A 16,293-nucleotide genomic window follows, 5' to 3' on the forward strand; every position below is an offset into this window, starting at 1 on the left:
ATAAATATTTAGAAATTATACGTGATTTTCAGAATTTTAGGGCACGGTTTAAATTTTTTTGGTGGACTTTCGTGTTTTGGACGAGCTAGGTGTATTTTCCGTTGGTAGGCGCGGGTCACGTGAGCGGAGGGCGCCCATTTTGTGGTTCAGAGAAGGTTCTAGAAAAAGGACTGAGTGGAGGTGCTGGCTGAGGCTCGGCTCAGCCGTCGACTTTCTTTAGATTCAGAGCCAACTTTACGCTGAGTACAGAGCATTTGAGTTGAAGTACAGTTATTTTGCAAACATTTCTTTCGAAGAGGATGGAGGTAAGGGGTAGGAAAACGGGGCTGGAGTTTTTTTTTAATGTTTTTAAAGATTTGAGTAGTGGAGGGGGTGGGGAAAGAGGCATCCACGAGTATGCAGCTAATACCGTAACGGAAGCAGGTCGAAAGCCAGGTTGGTTTTCCCACTGGGCGAATTAGTGTAATGAACAAATAAAACAGTTGAGTTGTACAGTTGAGTTAATTTCTGCTCTCTCCGTTTTTTTCCTTCTCTATCTCATTTTTATTCCCTCCTTATCCCTCTGTCTCTCCTTACCTATTTTTTTCTCTCTCTCCAGAATGCCCTTAAGGCTGCACTCTCTTTTTGCACTACTAGCTTAGACCCTGAAAGTGAAGAGCGAGGTTCAGCAGACAGATGAACTTTCCGGGTACAAGTGCACGTGTGTGTCACTAACAAGCCAAATGTGACCCCAAAAAAACAGATGGAGTTGGGATACTCCAAATAAGTACTTTGAGCCAAGATTATTAATTTTCTAATCCTTCTTGCCACTTGTTGAAGAAAAGGCAGCCAGTTGCTGTACATTTTTCCACATGCAACAACGTGACAAGATAATAGACTCCAGCCTTCAGTCGAACTTTGCTTATTTTGTTTTTCTGTGTGAAAGCCACAAGAAAAGGAATTTCAGGGTTGTATGTGGTGACATTAAAGTATTTTGGTGATTTACTTCTGAACTCTGTTAATTTACAAGCATTATCTATCATCAGGGACCCCACCACCCAGGACGTGCTCTCATCACTGCTGTCATCAGGAAGGAAGGGCAAGGAGCCTCAGGACTCTCACCACAAGTCCAGTTATTACCCCTCAACCCCTTGCCCCTTTACTGAAGCGTTTTCACAACCTACGGACTCACTTTCAGAGACTCTTCATCTTGTGTTTTCCATATTGACTGCTCACTATTTTCTTTTACTATTTGCACAGTTGTGCATACAGGTTGCCTGCCCTGTTGGTGTGCTCTCTCATTGATCTATTATGGTCATTGGGTTTGTTGTGGACCACAGTTGCCATTTGTTCCATGTAACTTAAAACCTGAGCCACAGAACTCTAACTTATTAATAGTGTACATCCCACTTCATTAGTATTGGCAGGTTTGTAAGTGAGGTACAAATGAAGCTCACTCTTGACTTAATTTCCAACATGACAAAATGAAATTATTACAGTACTTCTAGCTATTTCTGAAAACATGTAAAATAAACTTAGAAGCTTTGTCTATATAGTGCATTTAGTGAATGAAAATGTCACTTAACAAGAGCAAGGTCAGACCAAAAGTCTCTTCCAAGGATATAATTAGGGCACTTAACCCATCCCAGTTCAAAGTAAATTTTATTATCAAAGTACATGTTTGTTACCATATACCATCCTGACATTCATTTAACTGCGGGCATGCTCAGCAAATCTATAGAATAGTAACTAACAGGTTCAATGAAAGATCAACTAGAGTGCAGAAGATAAACTACTAAATACTAGTTTTTAGTGTATACACAAGGATTTAAAGTGGATGTTCAAATATAGGCAAGGAGTGAGGGTGAAAGATGATGCGCAAACACCAAGCCTAGAGCAGAGATGTTAGAATGGAAAAGCTATGAGGAATTTTGAACATTTAAACTTTTGACTCTTGGTTAGCTCAGCATTAATTCAGTAAAACATTGATAGTTGTCTAAAAATTTCAGCTGCGTTGGATGGAAGTGACATTTTGATATAAAATCCAATTTAAAGGCTGTGGGGTGGAAAGTGGCTTCAAGCATTGAAACAATTTCCTCATAACTGAAAACGTGAGGCTCAAGCTGAAGTCGCGCATGGGTCAAATGGCTCTTTATAGAAGTGATACTGAAACCAGTGTGGTCTTTACATATGGTGAAATGTGTAAAGTTAGGTAAAGAAAATGGATATGATGAATAAAGAATTTTCAGCTTCAGTGCACAATATTGAATAGGAAGTGGTAAGACAACTAACTGGCAGTATAAATGGTATTTGAAGGAAGAGTATTGTTTGTGTAGATGTGGGTACAGCCATTATACCTCCAGCATTTCTAATCTGGTCTAGGTGAAATCCCTTAAGTTTTTGAAAAGGTCTTGGTCAGACAGACTCGGGCATCTGTAACTGCTGTTGAAAACCAGTCCTTGGCCTAGCAAAGGCATCCCCTAATGCTCTACAATGTTTTGCACTCGGACTACAGTTAACCTGATACTACAGTGCCCTTTTAATGTCCGTATCGTGATAGTAGTTTAAATCAATAAATCAATTGACTCTCTCTCCAGAACAGGGATAAGGAGCAGTACCGCAAGCTGTTCATAGGTGGCCTCAGTTTTAATACAGCAGAAGAAAATTTAAGAAGCCACTTTGAGCAATGGGGAAAGCTTACCGACTGTGTGGTAAGTTCTGTGGAAGACATACAAGTATAATTTATCTGGTAATGTTTTGAAATAACTTGCAATCTGAAGCTGATACCTTAAAGAATGGCTAGTTAATGAACTATTTAGTGTAACTTAAGCTCTATTGTCTTGGAATGCATTTTTATTGATAACGGGCTTGTTCCATGTAACCACCTTTTTGGGGGGGATATAAAAAGCCTTTTATGTACATATTACATGAAAAGTTAAACTTTCAAATAATATTTCTCTCCCCCCCCCCCCCCCCCCATTATATACCTGAAAGGAAAGTCAGCCAATATTTTAGAAATTTCGCCAGGGTTGCAAATGTTGAAGTGACCTCCATGGGCTGAGTTATTATTAACCTAAGCATTTACAAAAATATTTTCTACATGTTAGCGTGAAAAGGTTATTATGCTTGTGATTATAAAATTACTTTTTTCACAGGTCATGAGGGATCCTCAAACCAAAAAATCAAGAGGATTTGGATTTGTGACATTTTCTACTGCAGAAGAAGTTGATGATGCAATGGCTGCCAGACCTCATAAAATAGATGGTCGTGTGGTGGAGCCTAAAAGAGCAGTTGCAAGAGAAGTAAGTTTTCAGTGTTTTTTTTAAAAAGCTAAATTAAATAAACTCAGTAAACTTGTGTACTCTGCCACAAACTAGTGGATTTGTGTAGTTGCCCTGTTGATTTATTTTTAAGCTTTTGCAATTAATAAATAGGTTATTTGATTTGACTTGATCCATAGCTTAAGAAATAAGGTCTGCCTAAGTTTAAAAGTTGTGAACTTGTGTGTATTATAGAGACAGGCACTTAGTTCCACGGTATCCACCTTGACCATCATGCCTATCTATACTAATCCCAGTTGACAAATTAATTCTGTGTCCATCCATGCCCTCCTCATTCAAGTACCTGTACCACCATCTACTCTGGCAACTGGTTTCAGAAACCATTTATTATTTGAATGGAAATTTTGCTCCTCAGAACCCTGTTAAACCCCAACTCACCTTAAACTCGTGTCCTCCAGCTTTAGACATCACTACCTTGGGAAACAGACAATAGCTATTTAAACTTTGTGTTTTCTCATAATTCTATGTACCACAATCATCACCTTTCACTTTCCAGGCAGAATATACGTAGCATAATTTATCTCCTCATAACTAACTGAAAGCTCATCGATCTAAGCAACATCCTTGTGAATCTTGCCTGCATCTTCTCTAGCTTATGCGTAATTTTTCTGTAGTGGTGGCCAGAGCTGTACACAAAATTCCAATTGTGACCTAATCAAATTTTTACTTGAATGAAACATAATAACCCATCTCTTGCTTTCAGTGGCTTGGCTGATGAAGGCAAGCATTTTCTGTCATCTTCACTGCCTTACTTTTGTTGTCATTTGCAGGTAACAATGTACATGTACCCCAAAGTGTGTGTGTTGAGCAACATTCCTCAAACATTCATCCACATTCTAGTGGTTTGATATCCCGTTGCAACTTTGGATATCCTACTTCACTGTCTACTATATCACCATTTTTTAAAATCAATCTGTAAACTTGTTAATTGTTGCCACTTGTATACTTCTCATCCACAAAAGTTTGTCTCAAAGGATGACTTTCAGTAGATTGCAGCAAGGTAGCTGCTCTGCTACTTACGAAACCCTGAGCCTGAATTAGGTCCCGGTCCCTAACCCTAATGTCCCATGTACAATGTATAAGAAACTTAGAAATTTTGTTAGGCTTCAAATAGAAGAGAGTTGTGTCACTTGTTTCCTCAAAACTTTGTTGGGTGGATGTCAGTGGAAACTAGCTCATCACAAGTAATCTATTTGTTAGTACTTTTTGTAGAATAGTTCGAATAATTCAGTAATGTAGCATTAACATTTGAGGCAATAGACCTGTGTAATTCTATTTTAATTATGTGTGGAACCGGAGGAAATAGCAGAGGTACTTTGTGAATACAGAAGCAAAGTATTCATTATGGAAAAGGATCTTGGTGATTGTAAGGATGACTTGTAGCAGACTGAAAAGCTTGAGATGTAGATATTCAGGTAGAGGATGCGCTGGAGCTTTTGGAAAACATCAAGTTGGATAATTCACTGGGACCAGATGGCCAGATGGGATGTACCCCAGGTTACGGTGGAAAACGAGGGAGGAGATGACTGAGCCTCTGGCAATGATCTTTGCATCATCAATGAGGATGGGAGAGGTTCCGGAGGATTGCAGATGTTGTTCCTTTGTTCAAGAAAGGGAGTGGGGATAGCCCAGGAAATTATAGGCCAGTGAGTCTTCAATGGTTGGTAAGTTGATGGAGAAGATCCTGAGAGGTGTGATTTATGAACATTTGGAGAGGCATAATATGATTAGGAATAGTCAGCATGGTTTTTCAAAGGCACGTTGTTCCTTACGAGCATGATAGAATTTTTTGATGATGTGGCTAAACACTTTGATGAAGCTAGAGTCGTAGATGTTGTGTATATGGATTTCATGGTACCCCATGCAAGGCTTGTTGAGAAAGTAAGAAGGTATGGGATCCAAGGGGACATTGCTTTGTGGATTCAGAACTGGCTTGCTCATAGAAGGCAAAGAGTGGTTGTAGACAGGTCATATTCTGTATGGAGGCTGGTGAGCAGTGGTGTGCCTCAGGGATTTGTTCTGGGACCCCTGCTCTTTGTGATTTTTATAAATGACCTGGATGAGGAAGTGGAGGGATGGGTTAGTAAATTTGCTGATGACACAAAGGTTGGTGGTGGTGTGGAAAGTGTGGAGGGCTGTCAGAGTTTACAGTGGGACATCGATAGGATGCAAAACTCGGTTGAGAGGTGGCAGATGGAGTTGAACCCAGATCAGTGTGAGGTAGTTCATTTTGGTAGGTCAAGTATGATGGCAGAATATAGCATTAATGGTAAGACTCCTGGCAGTGTAGAGGATCAGCGGGATCTTGGGGTCCAAGTCCATAGGACACTCAAAGCTGCTAACGAAGGTTGACTCTGGCTAAGAAGGCATATGATTCCTTGGCCTTCATCAATCGTGGGATTGAGTTTAACAGCCGAGAGGTAATGTTGCAACTACGTAGAATGCTGGTCAGACCCCACTTGGAGTACTGTATAGTTTTGGTCACCTCACTGCAGGAAGGATGTGGAAGCCATAGAAAGGGTGCAGAGGAGATTTACAAGTATCTTGTCTGGATTGGGGAGTATGCCTTAATGAGAATAGGTTGAGTGAAACTGGGCCTTTTCTCCTTGGAGCAATGGAGGATAAGAGGTGACCTGATAGGGGTGTATGAGACAATGAGAGACATTGATCGTGTGGGTAGTCAGGCTTTTCTCCAGTGCTGAAATGGCTAGCACAAGAAGGGCATAGTTATAAGGCGCTTGGAAGTAGGGACAGAGGAGATGTCAGTAGGATTTTTAGACAGAAAGTGGTGTGTGGAATGGGCTGCTGGCGGCAGTGGTGGAGGCGGAAATCTTTTAAGACACTTCTGGATGGCTACATGGAGATCAGAAAAATAGAGGGATTATGAGTAAAGCCTGGGTAGTTCTAAGGTAGGGATGTATTTGGCATAGCTTTGTGGGCCAAAGGGCCTGTATTGTGCTGGAAGTTTTCTATATCTATGTTAATTGTAAAGTTCCATATTTACAAACATTTTATTCCCAGTTCCAGCTCTATTGAGTTGAATTATTGATTTAGAGGAACATTTTAGTTGGTGTAGCTATTAGTTAGCTTTATTATGTTCTATTTTGGGCACCTTTAAGCCATTGAGCCTGTATTTATATTTAGCCAACACTCAATTTAGGGAGCCAAATGTTTTTCTTTGTAACTTTTTGGGTGACATTCCATTGTCAGTTTAAGGCAAAACTGTTTCTTGGCCAGAGGTCACAAGCATGCTTTACAGCGACGGCCAGAAGAAATAAGCATCTGACTTGAAGTTGGCTGCTGGCAATTCACCTCTTGGGTACAGCCAGTTTTTCCAAATATGAGGGGCTAGATTTAAAGTGGGTCCAGCTTTTATGCTGATAGCTAATGTACAGTTGTTGCATTTTTTTTTTAAAAAGCAAAACCAATTAAAGTTTTGCTAATTAAGAGTACTGCATAATTATTACAGATTTATCCATAATTTTAAGTGTTTTTGGATACCTCCAAATCATTTCTTTATTCAGAGTGACTTGCCTTTGCAATTGCCTGAAGCCTGGTTGTTAATCTGGGCCTGCTCTACCTCATGGGAGTAAAGACATCCAATGCAGGCAGTATGACTTAAGGATTAGGTTTGCTTGGATTGGATTGGATTGAACACAATTCAACCTATTATTTATAATTGCAATTAAAGTACAGTTTTCTTTTCCAGGAATCTGGGAAGCCAGGTGCTCATTTAACTGTGAAAAAACTATTTGTTGGTGGAATAAAAGATGACACTGATGAACATCATCTTAGATCATATTTTAAGAACTATGGAAAAATAGAAACCATTGAAGTAATAACTGATCGGCAAAGTGGAAAAAAGAGAGGATTTGCATTTGTAACATTCGATGACCATGATCCGGTGGACAAAATAGTCCGTAAGCAACCTTAGTCGAATTGCATTCTGTTTCTGTTTAGCATGGAACTTCTTGTTGCTTTGTCTCCTGTCCTTCTCCAAAACTTTACCTGACCCTCCCCTCCCAAATGTACCGTTGCTTTTGGGATTCTGGAACATTTTTCCGGTGTCGAAACTACCTCTATTGCATTCCAGATAGTTTCCTCTGGTAAATTCTACTACTTTTGAAACAATACTTCTGTGGCACAATGGTGAATCTGTTGGCTTCTCACTTTCAGTGGCTTGGATTCAATCCTGACCACATGCTATCCATGGAAGTTGGGTTGCTCTGGTTATCTCTTACAATTCAAAAACGTGTGGGTCAATTGACCACTTTTAATTGCATTGCATGGTTGAATTTCTGTGGGGAATTGATGGAAATGTGGGAAGAAGAGATGACAGGAAAAATGTTGATAATGGCGCCCTCTTTCCCCCCCCCCCCCCCCCCCCAAGCCAGCATGAGTTTTTGACTAGAGCAGCTTCCTTTGTCCTAAATACCACATTATACTATATTTTCATGTGTAATGGAATTAACAGAATTGGGTGTTCTCACTGTGGAAAGGGAGGGGGGAATATCTTCATTTTAAAAAAAAAAAATTTCCACATTCCCAAAAAATAGTTTCAAAGTAATCTGGTGGAAATTTGACGCAGGACCTGATTTTTAGAAGGGAGAAATGATAACTTAGTGAATTAGGTGGTTCTTGAGGATATTGGAAGAGAAACTAAGTAGTGATAAGTGGTTGATGTCTTGGAGATTAGGCAGATAAAAGCAGGGTGCCAATAGGTGATTGTGACTTTATATACATCATTTAATCATAGGAAAGGTGAGATTATAAATAGAAAGGACTAGTAGATGGAATGTAACAAATAGACTGGAGTTACTTGAGATTATGATATCTCTGCACATTAATTCATATTGGGATGTACTGTTGTATTGTGAAACATTTCCAATTTACTATTCTGTACTGCGTTCTGGATATTCTAAAGTAATCTTTGTTTTGTATAATGTCTTGGTAGCTTTCTTGATTTCTCTTGTAATATTTTTCTTCCAGTTCAAAAATATCATTATGTTAATGGACACAATGCAGAAGTGAGAAAAGCTCTATCTCGTCAGGAAATAATGGATGCACAAAATAACCGGATGGGACGAGGAGGTAAGTATACAAAACCAGTAGACAATGTTTGCTACTAACAGTTTACAAAACCTGTGGGTTGCAGGAGTGTAGAATATGTTGAAATTGTAAAAGGGAGATGCAGAATGTACTTGGCAGTTACAGATTTCATTATCTTATGTGGCAAAATGGTAACTATTAAGGATGAAGAAATGATATTAGGGTTATGTGAAGAATGATTATGTACGCTTGACATTTTTTTTTGAAAGTAAGGAAGCAAAAGTTGTGAAGATTGCACCAAAATGTTTTGGAGAGAGAAGTTGGTGTGGATTAGTTAATGTTTAGATAACCAAAAACAAATAAGTAATTTTTGGGCTTTTTAGTTGTGTGGAACTGAGCCAAAGACCTGTTCAATCTATAAGTCTTCCCTAGATTATTACAGGGTTCTATTCCTGCAAACTGTTCATGATCCAGAAATGTAGTTATAAACTTAAGTTCCACACATTGCAGCTGGTTAATTCGTGTCATTGGTTTCCCCAGATGTTTCATCATGGATATAAGCAGTATGTAAGTCAGGCAGTTTGTAAGGTGGGGAGGACCTGTAAACCAGGGGTCACTAACCTTCTTGGCACCGCAGACCGGTTTAATATTGACAATATTCTTGCAGACCGGCCGATGGAGGTGGGGAGGAGGGGTGTTAATTTTGACTGGAATACAGTGATACTCAAAGGGGGTTCCTTATGTCCAGTCTGTTCTGCAGTTTAGTTTTCGTGGCTATCAGCACTTCTGTCCTGCTTGCCCATGTTTTTCCACTCAAAAAAACTCAATGGGTTTGTCTTTGCTTGGGCTCAAGGTACTGAAGCAGTTTTGAGGGCTTCATTGCCTCATTAGATAGCCTCCGGGCCTGAGCTTCAGCTTCCGTGCACCTGCCACCAGGCGCCTTGACAAGGTGCGGCTGGTTGTAGGTGGTGAGAGGACAAGGGCCGGAGGCCCCTGTGCCAGGGCCACGGTGGTCACTGTCTGGAGAGAGCAACCGACTGAGCAAGGAGCGCAACGGCGCACTCCCGCCCTCTTTGTAGGATCTATCAGCGGACAAAAGTTGTCTCAAGGGATGACTTTCAGTAGATCGCAGCGAGGTAGCTGCTCTGCTACTTACAAAACCCTGAGCCTGAATTAAGTCATCTGCAAATATTTTAGCACCAGGTTCCCCACTAACATTCAGTGTGTTAAAACAGTTTCAGAGGCGGTGCCCATCTGTCTGTGCTTCTGGCCAGTAGCAACAGCACTTCTTGCTGGCCACCAGTGATCCCTGGTGGGAGGGTGTCACTGCGTTTAGGCGCCTGATGACCTTGTGTGCATTCAACAGTGGGCGTGACAGAATAAGAAAAGGTGCAGCTGACTCGTATCGTTTCATATTGCCAAATCACATCGTTTCCTTGTGGCCCGGTAGCATATGCTTCGTGGCCTGCTGGTTGGGGACCACTGCTGTAAACAAGTGACATGATGAAGGGAATCAGTATGTAAATAATTAAATTTGATTGGTAGTCTGATTAATGAAGGGATTACAGGTGGTCTTTGACTAGCTAAATGGCAGAGGAAATGGGTAAAAGGTGAGGATGTGTACTTGAATAAATTCCAAAATATTTTAATATTGGGTTACTGATGAAAGCAGTGATATGCAGGAGATCCTTGGGTGTTTTGTACAGGAGTAATGAAAATAACCACACAGAACCAGCAAGAAATCAGAACTCAAATGGTTGCAGAAGGATTAGAAATGAAAGGGTAAAGGCAGACTGAATTTTTATAAGGGACAGGTGAGATATATGTGAGTCTGGTCTCCTACTTTAAGGATGTATTTGTGAGAGATTTGCCATATTGAATCTGGAGAGCAATTGTTTGGGGCTGCTATGAAATTGCCTGAAATACCATGTATTTCTTCAAAAGAATGAGAGGTGGTCTTCTGTAATAGACCAAATTCTTCTAGGGCTTCAACGGATAAGTACAGGAATCGTTTTACCACCTCTTGTAATAAGTGCTGAGTCTTTCTTTAGATGAATTACTGATTTCTTAAGGTGTCTATAACAGTTGAGTTGAATATATTCTGAAAAGAGATGTAGATTTTTAGATATTAAGGCTATCTTGGATTTAGTAAAAGTGCTGTGGTAAGAGAGTGGTTATCTAATTGCATGGCTATGTCTGTTGAGCAGAATGGTTGTTATTTTACATTTTTGGCATTCCGTTGCAAAACAATATGTAAATAATAATATTGTAAATGACAGGTGGTGGTGGATTTAGAGGAGACGGTCGTGGTGGCAATTATCCTATGGGACGTGGTGGAAACTACGGAGGTGGCCCTAGTAAGTTTTTTAAAATATATTTGCCTATTAACATAATCAGTCGTTTATTATTTTGCAGTGTCTGTCTTTTAAGGTTTTTCTTGTTGCAGATGGATTTGGAGGTGGTCGTGGTTTTGGCGATGGTCCTGGTTTCAATGGTTACGGTGGAGGTGGTAAGTTTATTCAAAGTACTATTTCGGCTTTATTTTATTCTGATCCACCCTTCCTCAAAGATGTTGGTTTTTGGACTGGAGAATGATTCCAGTTGATTTTTCAACATGTTAACATTTGAGGAGATGCATTGTGGTTGTACTACTGAATGCAACCACCATGATTATGCACCATTGTATATGTTTTTATAAATAGTCTTATTTATGAATGGGGTGGTGGGGGAAAACAGAGTGGCTGTATCCTTAGTGTTCGTATTGTACCACTTTGAGTAGTTGTAATGAGTAAGCTTGGCTGAGAAATTCTTAATTGCTGTTCCCTCATACTATTTATTTTGAGTGAGAACATGTAATTCTTTCTACTGGGGTGCATGATCTGTGTGTTTCAACCTTAAATTTCCTTTGCAAAATTTTCACCTACCTACTTGTATGTATCTTCAATGTAGTATGCCCTTGCTCCCATTTTCATGTTGTCCATAAATTCCTTGCACTCTCGCCTCCCACCCTAAAAGGCATTCATAATAGCTAAGAGGATGGTTCATTCCATGAGGTATATCTTTAGTCAGGAGGGAGGAAAGAGGACTCATTGATAACACTTCACTTTGTGTGAACAGGCATTTCTCCAATAGTATGAACTCCTGTTAACCAGGAGTTTTTTTTGATGTGATAACTTACCAATTGTCTGGAAATCCAAATACACTTTATTGATTAAGCATGATTTTCCCTTTATTGACTCCACTTGTATCCTTTAACTTTGGTTTCCTTTCAACCTGTTAAACTTCACTAAACGAATGGCCAAAATTTTGATAAACTCTTAAGTTTTTGGCCTTTTGAATCCTTTGATGACATCCTTAAAGTTTCCAATCTACTGGTACACTTCAGGAACTCAACAACATCTAAAAGGGTTTGTAGCTTTTTTTAAAAAAAAAACAGTGCGAGCCATTAGTTTCTGTTAACTTGGGTGATTTAAACCATAAGTTTTTTCCAATGTTATATCATTTGTGATGGAAGTGGTTACAGTTTCTTCTATCTTAGTTAACAGTATTGTAGTAACCGAACCAAAATCAAAACGAGCTTCTACAAGTAGCTTTGAAATATTTGCATTATGAAGACTAATGCAAAGTATTAGTTTAAGTTATTTACCATAACCTGTTTGTTTTCTGTTACTCCTCAATTTCGTTCTGGAGTTCCACAGTTGGATACCTACTTTTTTTGTGTGTGACCTGTAGCAACACTTGTTAATTTATTGATTTAATCATGCTTCATCAATTCCCTTGTTTTCTTTCTGGTTCCTGAAAATTGCATATCTCTGGCCAATCAATTATTCCATTTTATATTTTAATGTTTTCCTTTACCCTAGTTAACAGAAGGTGGTTGGTTTTCATAAAATCTTTCTTTAATAGAGGTAAATTGCTGGTGACTGATTTCTCATGTCTGTTGATACACTGACCATTCCAGTAGCATGTTTTCCCTGGTCCACTTAAGATGGCTTTTCATTCTTTGTTATTTTCTTCTTTTAGGGATGCTGGTTTTGGACTCTGTATCTCCTTAATCTTTATTTAAAATTCTACTATGGTGTAACCACTGGTTCTCTGAGGATCCTTAATTAAATGTTAGCTTGCCTTGAATCTGTCTCTTTACAGTAGATCAAATGTAAAATAATCAGTGATTACCAAACGAAATCAGATGCTGGAATTCAAAGTAAAACACAAGGCTGGATGAATCCTCTGGCATTTTTGTGTATTAATCTGTGATCAGGTTGTTTCTGAAACATTACTCCAATTACTAATGCATTCAGTTCCGCAGAGCTTCCTGTGGTAGACTGAGGTTGCCTGTTATTGCAGTTCTTTCCTTGTTTGCCTCTTGATAATGCTCTGTTGTGAGGCAACATGCTGCAGGCCTACTGTTCAATCCACAGTTTTCTCTCATATTATTTCCATTCAAACTAATTGTGCATTAATCCACATTTTTATTGCTGTTCACTGCTATTGAAATCTTTCTTGCTCTTTAGCACAGCTCCACTTTTCCAGTTTTGCCTCTTTTAGGACATCAATTACATGTGTCAATTTTGTGTAATCAGCTTTTCTTGTGGTATGCAAGCAGCAGGTGTTTTTTAATAATTTAGATTCTGTCAAAACTTGTATATTTCTTTCTCCTTCCTGTCAAGGGTTTTCTCATGCTCTCTTGATTAAACTTGTAGACATTTGGCATAGACTGTAAGTAGTAGTGGGGATTATATAACAACTTCCAACTTACTGCATTTGAGTAAGAAATGATGACAGAAATATTTCCCCATGATGATACTCAATTCTGGTCAGATCAAATAATATGTTGCACTGTAGCGGTGTGCTACATGCAGCACTAAAATTACGACACGGAGTCGGTAACTGCAGTCGAAGGAAAAACTTTATTCGAAATCCTCAGCCTCACATTTAAGCCTCCCTCAACCTGCCCCCCGTGGCGCAGAGGCTCCAAAGCTCTGTGCTCGCAAACCCCCGAAGGCTATCTTCCTTAGCCGGAAAGCTGGCTAATTGTGAGCCGGTTCGGATGTGCCAGGAAATGGGTCGCCACATAACCCCCCCCCCCCCCCCAAAGAACCGGCAATACACCTCCCAATGTCCACAGTCTGGGCCGGAACCTGCTTGGGAGGTCGGCCTCTGCGCCGAGGTGCTGGAAACTCGACCGGTTGCGCCAGGTCCACATGGGCCGGTTTGAGTCGGTCCACCGTGAAAACCTCTTCCCCCCCCCAACGTCCAGCACGGAAGTGGAATTGGGCTTCGGCTTGCTGGAACCACAGGTTCGGTCGCTGTGTCCAGAAACCCGGCAGTTTCAACGAAACCGCATGAACAGAGGCGGCGTCGGTCATTTCTGGTCCAAAAATCGTTTGGACCGTCGGGGTCACCAATTGTAGCGGTGTGCTACATGTAGCGCTAAAATTATGACGGAGTCGGTAACTGCAGTCGAAGGAAAAACTTTATTCGAAATCCTCAGCCTCACTTTTAAGCCTCCCTCAACCTGCCCCCCCCCCCCCGTGGCACAGAGGCTCCAAAGCTCTGTGCTCGCAAATCCCCGTAGGCTATCTCCCTTTGCCGGAAAGCTGGCTAATTGTGAGCCGGTTCGGATGTGCCAGGAAATGGGTCGCCACAGCACTTTAAAATGATATGACTTTTTCATTTGTAAGTATTTTGGATGGTATTGAAGCTTTCCAGTTACAGTGCTCATCTTTAAGTAAAATGAGTAGATCTGCAGGTTGGTACGTGAGGAAACCAATGTTTGGTTCAGATCCTCCTCCTAGGTCAACATCAAGCTGTTTTCTTCCAGGTTTAATTAAATAAGTTGAATAACTGCATCTTTCCTTTTTCAAATAAAACTCCTATTTCCATTCATTAATGGATGGATTTTAAATGCACAGTTTGAGCCAGTTGAATCTTGCCTTATTTTGCTCTGCCATTAAATAGCTTGCCAAATTCACCCAACTATTTGTTTCTACCATTAAGGTGGTAACTTTGGCGGTGGCCCTGGATATGGTGGAGGATTTGGCAATCAGGGTGGTGGCTATGATGGTGGAAATTATGGAGGTGAGTACTTTATGACTGCTGTTAAGTTTTAAGGAAATGTTTCTGGTCCCTGGAGGGTGTTAGAAGATGCAGTTGCCATGTTAGTTAAAATAAATTGTACAGAACTGAGGTAACAGAAAATCTATTTTTGAACTGAATTGAGTAATGCTGCAGCTTCTAAACGATTTCCTATAAAATTGGAAAGAATGTTTAAGAAGTTACTTAACAGAAATTCTGAATTAAACTATTCCCTAGGTAGCCTTTACATCCTGCAAATGAGTTGGAGGTACTTCTGAAATATACACAAGATCACCTTGCATTGAAATTAATTAAAAGAGAAAATTAAATGATATAAGAAAATTGAAGAAACCAATTCTGAGCATTAAATAAGAATTATAATGGTGCAGCTCTTTTGCAGCCTCTGCAACCCATAAAACTAAACCTTGCTGTCTATGTTGGGTTTGCACATTTGTCACTATAAATTGACCCTAGTTTGTAGGCCAATGGCAGAAATCAATGCTTGATGGTCACAAGAAATTAGAGGCATCTGGGCCCTCAAGCATGTCCCATCATTCCATATGATGGTTGCAGGTTTGCATCTGAATAGTTTTTATCAGTGCCTGTTTCAATTCCCTAATTTTTCTTTAAAATCTAATACCTCCCCAATCTCGTTTTAACCTTCAGAGGTAGAGAATGCCTGTGCTGCTTCCTCTGAGAAGGAATTCCTCTGCACCTCAGTTTTAATTGACCACCCCCATAACATTTTAGTGCAGATCTCAGCATTAGCCCTAACTAAAGATGTTAAGTTCAAAATCATATTTTAAAACAAAGAGTACAATTTTCATTAACTCATCATGGTGTTGGCAGATGTAACTTGATCCTTGACAGGTGTGAGGTTATGCATTTTGAAAGACACAGATTAAGTTTGGTAAATGTGAAATGTTAGGAATATTGATGAATGGAGAGACCTTGGGGTACAAGTCTAGTTCTCTGAAGGTGGCAGTGCAAGTAGATAGGTCATAACACAGAATCTAAATTCTGGGTTATTGTAACTTCTGGAAATGTTAGATTGTTTGATTTTGAAGTTTAATCACCACACTCAAGTGATATGATTGCTCTGGCAAGTGTGTACAAGGGGTTCCCAGGATATTGCTTTGATTCAAGAACTTCAGTTATGAGGAGAGGTTAAGTATGCAGGTTTTTTTCTGGAGAAAAACATGGGTGTTTTTTTTTTAAATGTACTTGTTTGTAAGAGACAGGGATAAGTATGATGAGCATTTTTTTTCTTCAGGTAGTGTTATAAAAAATAAAAGTGCATACTTAAAAGGTGAGAGGAAAGAGTTTTATACTGAAGTAATGAACTTTTTTAGAGGAGTTACTGGAGTTACTACATTGAACAATTTAGTCATTGTTCAATGGTCATTTGGAATGCGTGTAAACAAGCAAGTTATAGAAGAACGTAGATCTAGTATGGGCAAAATGGATTAGTGCAAATTAACAAAAATGTTGGCATGAATGAGGAGAGTCAAAGCCCATTTCTGTGCTGTTTAACTTGCTCTGTATGGTAGAGAGTCTTATCAAATCCCTATAATTGCTTAGTGAATTTCTTCTGGACTGTCTACTGTTGGCATTGAAGAAACAGTGAGGACAAAATTGTATCCAGTATGCTAAATGTTGCCTCATCATCATTCCATAGAATACTAGCAACACCATTTCTAAATTCAAACCTCCGCAATGAAGACTAGTGTACCATTTGTCGTAATACTTGGTCTACCTGTATGTTAGCTTTATTTGCAAGAATACCTAGATATCTACTCATTTACAGTGTTTCTTCAAATAATACTTCTGATTTCTCTTGCTAACC

General features: G+C 39.7%; 1 protein-coding gene across 6 annotated transcripts in view; it reads left to right on the forward strand.

Annotated features, from left to right (window-relative positions):
* Window positions 1-125: 125 nt before the first annotated feature.
* LOC132378293 (heterogeneous nuclear ribonucleoproteins A2/B1-like) overlaps window positions 126-16,293 on the forward strand; it is a 29,032-nt gene continuing 12,864 nt past the window's right edge. For 3 of the 6 annotated variants that reach the window (XM_059945092.1, XM_059945095.1, XM_059945096.1), the window contains exons 1-8: window positions 126-305; window positions 2,577-2,690; window positions 3,135-3,281; window positions 7,030-7,240; window positions 8,310-8,411; window positions 10,649-10,726; window positions 10,813-10,878; window positions 14,370-14,450. In XM_059945092.1, the coding sequence (XP_059801075.1) occupies window positions 300-305; window positions 2,577-2,690; window positions 3,135-3,281; window positions 7,030-7,240; window positions 8,310-8,411; window positions 10,649-10,726; window positions 10,813-10,878; window positions 14,370-14,450 (805 nt within the window). In that variant the 5' untranslated portion in view covers window positions 126-299. The remainder of the gene's footprint in view (window positions 306-2,576; window positions 2,691-3,134; window positions 3,282-7,029; window positions 7,241-8,309; window positions 8,412-10,648; window positions 10,727-10,812; window positions 10,879-14,369; window positions 14,451-16,293) is intronic. The other 3 variants (XM_059945091.1, XM_059945093.1, XM_059945094.1) reach the window with 3 other exon arrangements.

Source organism: Hypanus sabinus, chromosome 20, assembly GCF_030144855.1.
Source record: "Hypanus sabinus isolate sHypSab1 chromosome 20, sHypSab1.hap1, whole genome shotgun sequence".
NCBI lineage: Eukaryota > Metazoa > Chordata > Chondrichthyes > Myliobatiformes > Dasyatidae > Hypanus > Hypanus sabinus.